At 40.9% G+C, this 13,936-nt stretch overlaps 1 protein-coding gene across 4 annotated transcripts in view; it reads left to right on the forward strand.

The window, feature by feature from the left end:
• The window catches only part of fam185a (family with sequence similarity 185 member A), a 146,922-nt gene that overhangs the window by 58,477 nt on the left and 74,509 nt on the right, over positions 1–13,936 (forward strand). For all 4 annotated transcript variants that reach the window (XM_048610448.1, XM_048610449.1, XM_048610447.1 and 1 more), the window contains exon 6: positions 1,811–1,906. In XM_048610448.1, coding sequence (XP_048466405.1) covers positions 1,811–1,906 — 96 coding nt within the window. The remainder of the gene's footprint in view (positions 1–1,810; positions 1,907–13,936) is intronic.

The following is a 13,936-nucleotide window of genomic DNA, read 5'->3' on the forward strand; positions in this document are numbered from 1 at the left end:
TCTTGTATTCTATCCCTTTCAAAATGAATGCTATCATTGCATTTGTCTTCCTAACTGCCAACTGAACCGGTGTGTTAACATTGAGAATCCTGAACTAGGACTCCTAAATCCCTTTGTGCTTCAGATTTCCAAAGCCTTACCCCATATACGAAATAGTTCATACTTCTATTCTTCCTTTCAAAGTGCAAAACCTCACACTCTCCCACATTCAGGAACCTAGTCTCAGAATTCACGATATCACTGTCTATCTTAATGAAGAATTATGCCATATTATGTTAACTCTTCCTCAGAGGATCCTGCACAGCTAGATTGACAATTCTTTCTTTCTTGTTACACAATACCCAGTCTAGGATATCCTGTTTTCTTGTGGTTCCTCAATGTATTAATCCAGAAAACCATTCCATGTACACTCCAGGAATTCCTTTTCTAGGGTATTGATGCTGATTTGATTTGATTTGCCCAATCTATGTGCAAAATTAAGGTCATTCCTAACTACAACTGTACAGTTTTTGCTTGTGTTTCTGATTTGCTGTATAATGCCTTCCCCAACATTACAACTGCAGTTTGGAGTCTGTTTACAACCCACACTATCATTTTCCTGACCCTTTGTGTTTCTAACCTCTGCACAAAAATGTCGCTTCAGCGGAGCTAGTATCCTTCTTGACCATTGCGTTAATTTACTTTTTCACTAACAATTGCTATTCACTTCCCTTTTTGACAGTCCTTCCAGACTGAGGCTTGCTGACAACCATGACAAGTTTCCTGCCTTTGTATCTGTACTAAACAGCTAAGCAGGATGTAAGTAATATGAGCCTGGTAGCCCTAGCTAAGGGGACAAAGTGCAAAAAGGAAAGGCACCCGCTCATATTTCCATTTTGAGATTTTATGAGATCTGGTTTGTTTAGTACATTTGGTAATATAGGAAACAGAGGCATGTTGGACCATTAACAAGACATTGAACAAAGATCATCCCCCTGAGTTGGCAGCTTGCCACTGCTTAGCCAAAAACACCACACTGCTTGCCAAAAGCATAAAAGATGGAGCTAGATGCACTAGACTTCTTATCCAATTTTGTCACAGTCTTGCTTTGTGTAGGCTTAGACTTGTAAGCAGTCAGATGTTGAAAACTCCTGGTCAGAGAGAGGACATATGGAAAGGAAAGGGGATAAAGAGAGAGGGGAACAGTGAGAACAGCGGAAGAAGTTGAGAGACAGAGGGAGATGTAGAGAGAGAAATATGTGCCGAGGGAGAGGTCAGATCGGAGGGACATCTTGACGTAGCCTATGTTGCTGAGATACGTATAAGACTCTGCGTAGAGTTACTGTTTCTCTCTCCAGATGCAGGCTGACCTGCTGGGTTTTTCCTTTTGTTCATATTTCAAATTTCCAACATCTGCAACTTGAGGGTCATGAGGCCTCAGGCAAGGAGAGAAGTTGAGAAGGAGAATCCTTTGTCGTAAGCTCAGCTGGTGCGGGATTTGAATCCACAGTGTTGGCATCATCTGCATTGCAAACCAGCTGTCCAGCCAACTGAGGTAAAGCAACCCTAATTGGATAAGGTCTGAAGTATTGCACATGGTTACCTGTGGATAATGTCTGGCAATGATGATTTAGCATGTTTATGTGGATTTTCAAATGTTGCTGACTTTTTTTCACCCAAATTGTGAAATATGTATATACAAAAGTCTGAAAGCTCGACGTTAGAATACCCTCTGATATAAACATAGATTTTCCGTATATAGATTCATTTCCAAGCAATTGCTAAATGCATATGAAATGTCAACAATAACGTATTTAATGTTTACTTCCAGATTCTTCAGATGGCAGTCTAACTGCTTCCACACAACAGGGTGACCTAGATGTTTACATCTGTCAGCTGGGAATTGTAGATCTGCTAACTCAAGAAGGTGAGATTGTTACAGTACTCTTGCAGATGATAATTTTATATGAAAAAAAGTTGAACTTCCAGGGAGAATCTTCTGCGGTTCTTTAAAGCTCTGCAGATTCCTTGTCTTGCACCGGAGAACAAACATTATCCAGCATTCTGCCTTGGAGCTAGCAGAGAGCATCTTCTCTCTCTCGTGTGTGTGTGTGTGTGTGTGTGTGTGTGTGTGTCTCTCTCTCCCTGCCCCGCCCTCTCTCCCCTCCCTGCTCTCCTCACTGCCCCCTTATCTCCTTTCCTGTATGCCTTCTTTCTGACCAGGACTTTTTAAAATCTGATTGCTTGTGAGTCTAAGAATGCACAAAGCAAGAACAGCAGTTTCTTCCTTTGAATTATGGCAGTTAGGTTTCAGTAAGTCTTAACCTGGGAGACCTTGGAGGAGTGGTGGGGATGTGTGGATTCCAAAGCTTAAGGTCTGCTGAAAATGCAGGTGCATAATGGAACAGTTAGTATCAAGAATTCTGAAGAGGACAGAATTAGAGGAGCGCAAATATCTTTGAAGATTGTGGACAGGAGACGATTGCAAAAATAGATCACAAGAGCTAGGAACAGAACTAGGCCCTTGGGTCCACTGCGTTCATTCTACCATTCACTGAGGTCATGGATATCTTTTATTCCTTTTATGTGACGAGGGTGTCGCTGGGTGAGCAGCATTTATTGCCCATCCCCAATTGCCCAGAGGGCAGTTAAGAGTCAACCACATTGCTCTGGGTCTGGAGTCACATGTAGGTCAGACCAGGTAAGGACAGCAGTTTCCTTCCCTAAAGAACATTAGTGAACCAGATGGCTTTCTCCTGACAATCGACAATGGATTCACGGTCATCATTAGGTTGTTAATTCCATATATTTATTTGAATTCAAATTCCACCATCTGCCGTGGCGGGATTTGAACCCTGGTCCCCAGACCATTATCTGGGTCTCTGGATTAACAGTCCAGCAGTAATACCACTAGGCCATTGCCTCCCCCCTATTCTTATAATCCTGAACTCCACTTTCCTGCCTCATCTCCACAACCCATGATTCCCTTGCTGATCAATAGTATGTCCGTCTCCATCTTGAATGCCCTCTGTGATAAAGTGTTCCAAAGATTCACTACTTCAAAAGAATTCATCTTCACTTCTGTCTTAAATGGATGACCCCTTTATTCTGCCCTCTAGTTCCGGACTCTCCCGCGAGGGAAGACAACCTATCTGCATCTACCCTGTCAAATTCCTTAAGAATGAGGAGGTGTTGGAGGACCGGTAACGTCAGTAGACTCATAAACCAATGTTCAAATCCCACCATGGCAGCTGCTGAAATCTGAATTTTAAAAAATTCCAGAGTTAAAAGAGAACCTTATGGTGACCATGTAACAACCTTTTATAGTTACTAAAATTAAAAAATCGGGTTCATTTTAGGAACGTGCCTTTCAGGCAAGAAAATTTGTCATCCCTACCCAGTTTGACCCACTTTTCTTTATTCATTCACGGGATAAGAGTGTTGCTGGCCAGGCAGCATTTATTGCCCATCCCTAATTGCCCGGCTGGCAGTTTCCTTCCCTAAAGGGCGTTCGTGAACCAGATGGGTTTATCCTGACAATCGGTAATGGATTTATGGCCATCATTAGACCCTTAATTCCAGGTATTTATTGAATTCAGATTCCACCATTGGCCTTGGCTGGATTCAAACCCGGGTCCCCGGAATATTATTTGGGTCTCTGGGTTAACAGTCCAGTGATAATACTAGTAGGCCATCGCCTTCCCAGATCCACAGCAATGTGACCAAGTCTCAACTGCCCTCTAAAATGGCCCAGAAGTCTACTCCGTCTAAGAGCAACTGTGGATGGGCAACAAAATGCCAACCTTGCCAGATATGCCCACATCCTATAGAGAAATAAAGAAAAACTTGTATGTTTCAATGAGGTCACCTTTCATTTTTCTAAACTCCAATGAGTACAGGCCTAACCTACTCAACTTGGAAGTGACTTCTTTAATACGTTTCCACCATGTTTCGATATGCTGCTACCATAGTTTGAAATGGACTTTTGTATTACTGGTGTCTACATATACAATCTTTGAAGCTGCTCCTTTTTTTTTAAACCACTCCTCTTGTTCTCTAGTTTATCTTATCTTGGAGTAAGACTTTCCCATTCACTTCAGTACTGTAATTTATTATTTCTATATTTCTATGTATTTATTGTATAAATATGTTATTTCTATCGTAGAAGTTCTGGAATACAACTCTCTAGTGTAGTGACTAAGTCCTGGTCTTTACATGCTTCTCTCTGGTCTCCTGAGTTGCACTGACCTCTGAGTGATGGTATCAATTACTTCTTTGTCATTTGTATATTTCTGTCTACTACACAATGTAAGCTAGTAATCAGAGGAGATGGGTGAACAGGACATGGTGTTAGTTGGAGTGTGAGCAACAGTGTCTTGGATGCCTTCAATTTTAGAGAGAATTTGAATGTTGAAGTCCAATTAGGAATTTTGGAGTAGTCAAGTCTAGGAGTAACGAAGGCAAAGATGATTGTTTTAGCAACAGATGAACTGAGGCAGGGTGGAATGTGATGCTGGTATGGATTTGGAAATGTTCCCAGATGGTGATGACATCTGGTTGGAAGCTCACTTGATGTTGACTTGATGTCGTCAAAGTTGTGAACAGTTTGGTTCAGCCTTGTGCAAATGCCAACTTGAAGAATTGGTTCAGCGGCTAGGAAACAGTTTGTGGCAATGTCCAAAGGCAGTTGATCTTATTCTTAAAATGTGGCTTTATTTCTGTCAAGCACTGAAGTTGAAGTTGGTTACCTGGAAGAGCTCAAATACTGCTTCCCAGTGTGTATCTGCAGCATGTGACCTTGCGGATATACATCTAGAATCTGTACTCAATACAAAACTCTAACATTTTCCTCTCTTTTAAAGAAGTGAATAATCTGATTGTGCAAGGTAAAGAAGTGTCTGCAGTATTTTTACTTCTATATTAAAATTGTCAGCATGAGGAGTTTTCTAATTGTGAAGTCTGTGGTTCGCACACTTGAATTGCATCTCTCACTGTTTTGTATGGTCTCTTCTACACTCCAAATTTTGTGAACATTAGAAAGGCTTAGACTAAACGTGAAGCAGTGAAATTAAGTTTTCTGACCATGGTCTATCCTAACCTCGAAAGATCTCTGCCCATCTAAGGATTATGTAGTGACAGGCACAACATAGAAATGCCTCGATCTTTATGGCATACCACGACCTTTGTTGGTTTTGCTCACTAGCAAAGTGTGTTGATATGTGCTTTGCTGTAACCCAAATGTCGTATCAGCATATTTCATTATGGCCTGTATTTTCCATATAAATTCCGAGATTCATGTTTGTTACATCAAACAAATCTGTTAAACAAAAGCGTTAATTCCAAAAGTTAGCTTTGATTTAGTTTATAGCCATAGTTATGCAGAGACACTTAAGAAGTTGCAGGTTTTTTCACAGGTTTTTTCATTCGTCTTCAGAAGTATGAAGGGATCTTAATGGAAGACTTCCAAGTTTTCTTCCTTGAGTCAATGAAACACTAAGAAGGGAACCCAATTTTTGTGGCAAAGAAAATAATCGGAGGAAAAGTTCTTTACATAGAGTATTTGCTACAAATTGTTTAAGCGGAATCTCTAATTATTGTAAGTTATTTGTTTGAGAAAGAGGAATATTAAAAGCAGGAGTATGAAGTTGGGTTAGATGGCTCATGGAAAAAATTATTTGCTGGGAAGTGTAATATTTTACTGCACCAACAGATTCTGTGATGTGTATTTCACATTTTAGTAAGTGAATATCCTTTCTAAAGAGGTGAAGAATAATCTAGTTAGTTTTCTATTATCAATTGTATTTTGAATAATGTATCCAATAATTTATCTCCCTGATGTTCATCATTACACAGCACCTTAAAACTTTTCATCTTCTTACCAATTTGGCTTATTGTTGAACAGTATTTTGATTACCCATTGCTCAGGCTGTCAGCCTGTTCTCTCAGTTTAGGGTCTGACGGCAGCTGAGTGCTAGACATGTATTGTCTGAAAGGTTGTGGGGTGGAGAGGTTTTTAAAAATATCTCCTAAATGTACAATTGTCTCTTGGGCTTATGGGTAGTACAATGAGGCATTATGACTGTTAAGTATGCATAACATGGGTTTATGTAAACAGAGTGAACCTAAAAGTCATATTCCCAATATTGTGGTTGGCAGCGTGCCTTCGGAGGTCGAGAACTAAGCTTGTGAATCAGGCAGGCAGACAGGCCTTAGTACACTTGGCACTAAACTCTCAATTTCACAGAGAGAAGCATTTTGGCAGTTTTTGATGCAGTTATTCCAGCATGTTCTGGCCCCCTTAGTGGCTCCAAGTTATGCTAATTCATTATAACTGGCCTCAAAATTGACTTTCTGTGTTCTTTATTGAGCATCTGATTTAGTGAGTGACCAAATAAAACCTACCCCCAAAGGTATCAAAACTATTTGCACCAAGTGTCTATTATCCAAAGCTATGTAATGACTGAGATTTTTCATTCTTTGATTAGATGTGGGCATTGCTGGCATTTGTTGCTTAATTATCTTTGAACCAGATGGCTTGTTTAGGCCAGTGCAGCGCACACCCTCCTGCAGTGGAATCGGATAAGTCCCCTGACAGACCAAAGATCACCTCAATCCCACTAGGCACCGGATCCCTTTGACACTCAGATATGGCCATTTGGTTAAAACACAATGCATTTGCTGTGTAAGCTGTAATGTTGAGTTAGCATGATGTTCACCCCCTTGACTGTTTAGTGCCGCAAATTGAGAAGCTGCTGTGCTTCTTCCTTTACGCTGAAAGCAGTGCACTTCACAGATGTTGGCAGGTTCTAGTTAAACACAAAATGAATGGGATATAGATAAGTTGAGTGAGTGGGCAATAACTTGGCAGGTGTAGTTTAACGCAGGAAATTCTAAGGTCACGCACTTTGGTAGAAAGAATCAAATGGCAGACTATTATTTGAATGGAGAGAGACTCCCAGAAAAGTGCAGTGCAGAGTGATCTGGGTAATCTTGCGCATAAAACACAAAAAGTTAACATGCAGTTGCAGGATGCAGTTGAGAGGGCAAATGGAATTTTGTCTTTTATTGCTGAGAGTTGGACTTTTAAAAACAGGGAATTCTGGTTGTAACTATTAAAGGTATTAGTGAAGCCACACCTGGTGTACCGTTTACAGTTTTGGGCCTCCTATTTAAAGAAAATTACACACTGGCATTGGAGGTTCACAAAAGATTCACTAGGCTGATTCTTGGGATGAAGAATTTGACATATCAAGGACAGCTAAACAGAATAGGTGTACATTCATTAGCATGGAGAAGAATGAATGGTGATCTTATTAAGGTATACAAGATTCTGAGGGGTCTCGACAGGGCAGATGATGAGACGATGTCCCCACTAGTGGGGGAATCTCAAACTTGAGGACATAGTTAAAGAATAAGGGAACGCTTGTTTAAAACTGAGATGCAGAAAAATTTCTTCTCCTAGTGGTAGTGAATGTCTGCTATTCTCTACCCCAGAGAGTTGTGGAGGCTAGATCATAATGTATTTAAAGAAGAGGTAGTTAAGATTTGTGAAATATCGCAGTGCTGATGGCTATTTCACTTGGCATGCAAGAGAAATTGAGACCTGCAGCAAATCAGCTGTGATCAGTCTGAATGATGGAGCAGGCTTGAGGGCCTGACTGGGTTACTCCTGTTCCTATTATGTTCTTACAGTAAAGATCTCCTCTTCTAGAATCAAATTATCCTTATCTTGCTTTCTTTGGGGATCTTCCAGGGGCATTAATAAAACTCATGGAGCAGAATTTTCCCCTCCCTGATGTGGCATGGGTATTGGCAAGAAAGGTGGGAAAATATGGCAGCAATGAAGAAAATCAAGTTCTTTAACTCAATAAAAATGTTCCCATTTTCCCCTCGAACCTTGAATCGTAGTGAGAATCTCGTTATTGTACAGCAACTGTTATTTTCATGCATTTGCATCTCATTAAAACCTCAAACTTCCTTATTTATATGCCTCTTCCAATTCTTCTCCATCAAGAAACTAGAAAGTGTAAATGTTTGTTCCAGCCATTGTACAACTCCTTCAGCTATCCCCTCAAGCTCTGTGGTCAGCTTGTGATGGTGAGGAGTACTGAACAGTCAAACTCTTAGTCACAGAATGGGGTGGACATGTCTCTTTGGCACTCTGTTACATCAGTGTCAGAGCTGTAGCACGTGCCAGCAGCTTGTGCAGCAAATACACTGCATGCTGTTCAAGCAAGTGGTGATTTGTTGAAAGGGAAGTGGTCTTTTGTGAGGTGAAGGAGAACTATAGTCATTCAGGGAGTATCACCAGTCAGTCAAGGGGCTCATCCACCTACACTTCAAGGGCTTGGCCATGATCTGTCAGGCACTTGGTCCTACCAGAGTGTGTGATTCTATGTCCTTGCACCCTGGGGATTGGGTTGTGGTCACTCTTGCAGATCAAGTGTAAACAGTCATTGTAAATCATCCAATGTTAAGTGATTTGGGATGCTGTTGAGATGGTAGGCATTGGTCAGTTGAGGTCGTCCTGCCAGGTCAGTCCAGGGAGTAGGCATAATCAGTTATGGGCTTTGCTACTAATGGTTAAGGAGCCATCATGGATTCCTGGAGAATGTGGGCATCTCCAGTCTGGGGATGTGCTTCGTTGTATTGGTTTGCTGAGATAATTATCACTGGTAGTATTAGGGGTATTCTACCCCATCATCATTGAACTTTGCAATCTGGCGGAAGAGGACTTATGCACAGAAGGGCTAGGTAGCAGTCCCATCACAGCGACCATCAATATAACAGCCTCCTGAATTTTAATCGCAGCCGCTCTTTCAAGGAACAGCTGGGGATTTAGATGACCTCTCCCAAACATCAACCTGTAAATGCATCCGGGATATTACTAATGCCATTTCCATCAGAGCTTGGTTGCCTCTTCACCTCCTTCCCTTGTGACAAGTCCGTCATCCTGCGATGTGGGAGTCCCCATTGTCACTGGCTTCCTTCAACTGCAGTCACGTTTTAGAGTGCCCTACCACCAACTTGCAGAGTTGCCAACAGAAGAGACTTCCACTCTGTAACTGTTCAAATTATATGTGACTATCAATGCAAACTCTAGAGTTCTGCAGCAGATATTCTTGAAGCTGACGTGACTCTTCCATAAGAGAGAGCTCTTAAATTCCTGCCACCTTCTAAATGCTATTCCGAGATGGCTACGGGAGAGAACAAATTCCGCTTCCAAACAACGTTCATGATACATTTAGGAAACACTCAAACTGATACAAAATAAAGATACAGTGTGGCTCATGCCTCCACCACTGCCATAGTGGTACAGACCATTGGCCTCCTTAAGATGAGATTTCAATGCCTGGATCACTTCAGCAGAGATAAGAAGATAAGACCACAGGCTGAAAAGCTGGTGAAGCAGGGAGAGTTTTAAATTCCTGTGACATTGGGACTGACTCTGGGGGAGATGGCACCTGTACAAGCTGAATACTTGCATCAGAGGCACATCGATTTCCTTGGAGGGCATTTTGCCAATGCTATTAAGGTGCTTTTAAACCAACTCAGCTCGGGTGTGAGAATCAGGAAAGCCTATTAGAAAGCAATCGGGTGCGTGAAATGCTGGGATAAACAGCACAAAATAGAGAATAATAAGTTAATAGGCAGAGTCGGAGTAGGGGAGAAAGGGTTACACTGCATGTGTGTGAATGCACAGACTCTAGTTACTAAGACTGGGGAGTTGCAGGTGGCTTGTGGCATTATGATAATTTGACAATAATGGAAACCTGGCTTAAGGAAGGGTAGATTTGGATGTGAAATATTCTTGTTTACAAAGTTTTCAGAAAAGATCGGAAAGGGTAAAATGGAGGAGGGATGGCATTTTTTGTTAAGGAGCGCATTGCAGTGCTGGGTAAAGACGATGTTTCAGAGGATTCGTGGATTTGGCTAGAGCAAAGGTATTAGAAGGGTAGTTACGTTATCCAGTATAATAGGTAGACCAGCTAACAGGAGGGGTATAGAGGAACAAATCTGTAAATAAATTAAAGACGTATGACCATCATAGAGTTGTTATCATGTGTGTTTAATTACCCACATATTGTTTGATATAATGGTAGTGTGAGCGGCAGCAAAGGACAAGCATTCCTCTATTGTGTTGAGGAGAATTTTCTACAGCAGTATGTGCCTAGCCTAACAAGGAAGATGGCACTGCCCAACCTGGTTCTTGGGAATGAGGTGGACCAACTAGATTAAGTGACAGACAGCATTTAGAAGACAGTGATCATTGTATCATGAAGATTAGATGAAGCTGGAATATGACACTGGACCATCCAGAGTAAGAATAATCAACTGGCAAACAGTGAATGGAATAACAGATGACCTTCAAAGAGGAGGTGGTTTGGGCACAGTCAAGATATATTCCCTGAAAAAGAAAATACCACAGTATGGCAAAATATGTGATACACAAACATCAGAAGACAAGATTTGTATTCATTCATTCTTCTTCCCCTTTTTCCCCTCCCCCCACCTCCAATCCATACAACATTTTACAATCTTAGCTTTTCTTAAATATTTAACTTATTCCTACATTTTTGCATTTGAGACAATGCATCAGCAATTACATCATCTTTTCCAACAGCATGAATAATCTTTACATAAATGGTTGTAACAGAAGACTCCATCTGAATAGTCTTGCATTCTGTGTTTTAAACTTCCCAATGAAGGCCACTGGGATTGTGATCAGCGTAAATGAGCATTTCCTTAAGACTGTCAGACATAGACTTTAGTGTTGAAGGGTCAACAACAATCTGAGTTTTTTTTTTCTGCAGTAGAATACGTTTTCTGAGAGTGGATTAGTTTCTTCGAGAAGTATCACACTGGCTTCTCTAATCCTGACTCCTCATCCTGCAATAAGATGAACCTATCCCTAAGTTACTGCCATCAATTACCATTTTGAATGGTTTTGAAAAATTAGGGGTGGGCTATTACTGCTTAATTTATCAGGATTGCCATCAGCTTCTTAAAGGCTGCTTGGCGTTGTGCTGACCGGACCACTTTTGCTATTGAGCATAAACATCTCAAAGCCCACACAATCCTAAGTCATGATTTATTATTTACTTTTAGGAACAGTGTATTCTATTAGAGCCTTCACTTGCACTGTCCTTGGGAACACTTAACCTTGTCCTTCAATATATCCGAGGTAAAGTACTCTCGCTTTTCCAAATTCACTTATGGCTAAATTTATTACTCAGCCAGCCAACCGCATTAGTTTAAATGGGTCTTCTACTTGGATCACACACTGTTTCTGTGTTGCTATAAACCACAACATCATCCAAATAAACTTCACAGGTATGAATCTCCGCTATGACTTGGAATGTAGCTGGAATATTCTTTCCCAAAGGCATCTGTTAACATTGGTCTAACCCATCTGGTACAACAAAAGCAGATAATTTTAGCCCTTGATGTTAATGGCACTTGCCAGTACCCCTTCAATAGTTCAATCTCCAAAAGAAACGAAGCACTGCCAACCATATCAGTGCCATCCTCTAAATGTGGAATTGGTCGCAAATCTGTATTTGTGGCTTTATGAATCTTTCCATAATCTATACAGTGTGTAGTTGATCCATCTGGTTTAGGAGCTAACACTACCAGTGAACTGCAGCTATTTTGACTAGGTTCAGTCAAGTGATTATCCAGCATGTACTGAATCTGCTTCAACCTGAGTTTGTTCTTTTCTGGGCTTAACCAAAAAGGATGCTGTTTTATTGGTTCTGACTCTGCTACATACACATCATGCCTAGCTAATATAGTACAACCAGGTGTATCTCTATTAATTACCTTATGTTTTCTAAGTAGTTTTACAATATCCTCCTGTTGTCATTCCTCTAAATGTGAGAACAGTGTCTCATTGTCATAATAATTCTGTACTAACTAATCAAACAAAAGGAGTTTCACTTTGAAAAATGTCTACCTCTCCTCTTACTCTATTGTCCCTATCACTTCCCAGTATTCTTACCACCTGACACATTTGTTGTTCCTTATCCTCTTCCCTACAATACCTTTTCAACATATTTATATAATATAACTGATTCTTCATCCTATCATCAGGAGTATTTATCAGATAAGTCACTTTACTAATGCTTCTAACTACTTTGTATGCAGCATCTCCATTTCCACTTGTGAGTTCTGCAGCCTTCAGGACTCAATATAGTGTTCAATAATTTTAGGGCCTGAGCATCATCTTCCATGTCTCTTCACCACTCCCACACACCAGGCCTTGCTATCATATGGGCTGCTTTCATCACAGCCAACCCATTTTCATTCACTGATGGTTCACATTAGCAGTTTTTCTTTCTCACCTGCTCACCATTATCCATTCCTTTGTCTGCCAAATGCTGTTCTCTCTCTGGGCCCTATCTCCACCTATTGTATACATTCCAAAATCCTGTGCCTCTATCTTCAACATATATACCAACATTTTCCTAGATACAACCAGTTCCGAAGAAGGGCCACTGAACAGAACATTGACTGTGCTTTCTGTCCTGATGCTGGCAGACCTCGTGAGTTTCTCCAGCTATTTCCATTTTTATTTCAGATAAATTCCAGCACGTGCAGTTCTTAGTTCTGTTTTTTGTTTATTGCATGGATCACTGGATCTGCTTCTTGAGCCTCAGTGAAGGTATGCTAAACTAAACAGTATTTTTGAATTATTCTCGTTCTTCAATGAGTTTCAGCTACCTTAAAATCTGCTTGTAGTATCACTGTGACCTCTGGTTAGTGAATTTGTTTAGCCATTGCTCCAGTCAGTATAGAAGATGGAAATATACCCAGAACCTATTCCTTCAACAGTTCTGTGTCTTTGTCCCCAGCTGGACTTTCCATGATTATAGGCAAAGCTATAACTTTCACTTCTGCCAAATCATTGCCCAGAAGTAAACCAACCTTACCTTCAGTTAATTCTGAGTTCTGAGGATGAGTCATACCAAACTTGAAATGTTAATTTTTTTTCTGTCTCTCTATAGATGCTATCGACCTGCTAAGTTTATCCATCATTCTCTGTTTCTAACTTCTTAACCACCCTGATTACCACTAGCTCAGACAAGTCACCCTCCGTTGGACTTTGTGAAATGGAACCGGAATGTACAGTACTCTCCCAGTTCTCTGGGTGAAAAAGGTTTTCCTCAAATCCTCTCTCAATGTCCTGCTCTTTATCTTAAAACTGTGCCCCCATGGTTACTGACCCCTCTATGAAGGAGAAGCATTTCTCCTTATGTACCCTATCTATACCCCTCAAACTTTGTGCATCTCAGTCAGATACCCCTCAGCCTTCTCTGCTCTTTTGAAAACAACCCCAGCATATCTAGCCTCTTTTATAGCTGAATTACTTCAGCTGGGCAACATCCTGGTGCATCTTTTCTGCACCCTCTCTTGTGCAATCACATTTAGCTTTCATTGAACTTTTTGGAGGGGAAATTTAATGCCTTTTTCAGCAAGAGAGTTCGGGCAGTTCCTCTGTGTCTCAGCATTGTTATGGCCTTGGAGATGCAACCTTTGAAGATAATAAAGATAACATTTAGATAAAAATGCTTCTCATCTTTCATCTACTCTGCTATTTCTTCTGCACTCAAGTTTACCTCGAGTTCTGTCAGTTGTGGTTAAAGCTAAAAATCTGAACCAAGGCCCATTCCTCTCCGATTCCTTATCAGACTCAATCTTACAAGCTCCAATAAGTCCCATGAGTGCCCTTGCCACTTGCAACGGTTTGAAACAATTGTATCCCACTTTGTTACAACGGAAACATCTTGGCTTCTGTTTTCCACCTCCACCCTCACTACTCCCTCTTCTAATCTCAGGAGGAGACCTTGCAGCATTCCCAGCCATCTTTTCATATCTTGGCTACTTGCCTTTCTTTCACTCTCCCATTTTTTTCCCTTTTGAATGTATAAGGGTGATGGGGAAAAGATTGAGTTTT

This window comes from Rhincodon typus, chromosome 22 (genome assembly GCF_021869965.1).
Source record: "Rhincodon typus isolate 14 chromosome 22, sRhiTyp1.1, whole genome shotgun sequence".
Lineage (NCBI taxonomy): Eukaryota > Metazoa > Chordata > Chondrichthyes > Orectolobiformes > Rhincodontidae > Rhincodon > Rhincodon typus.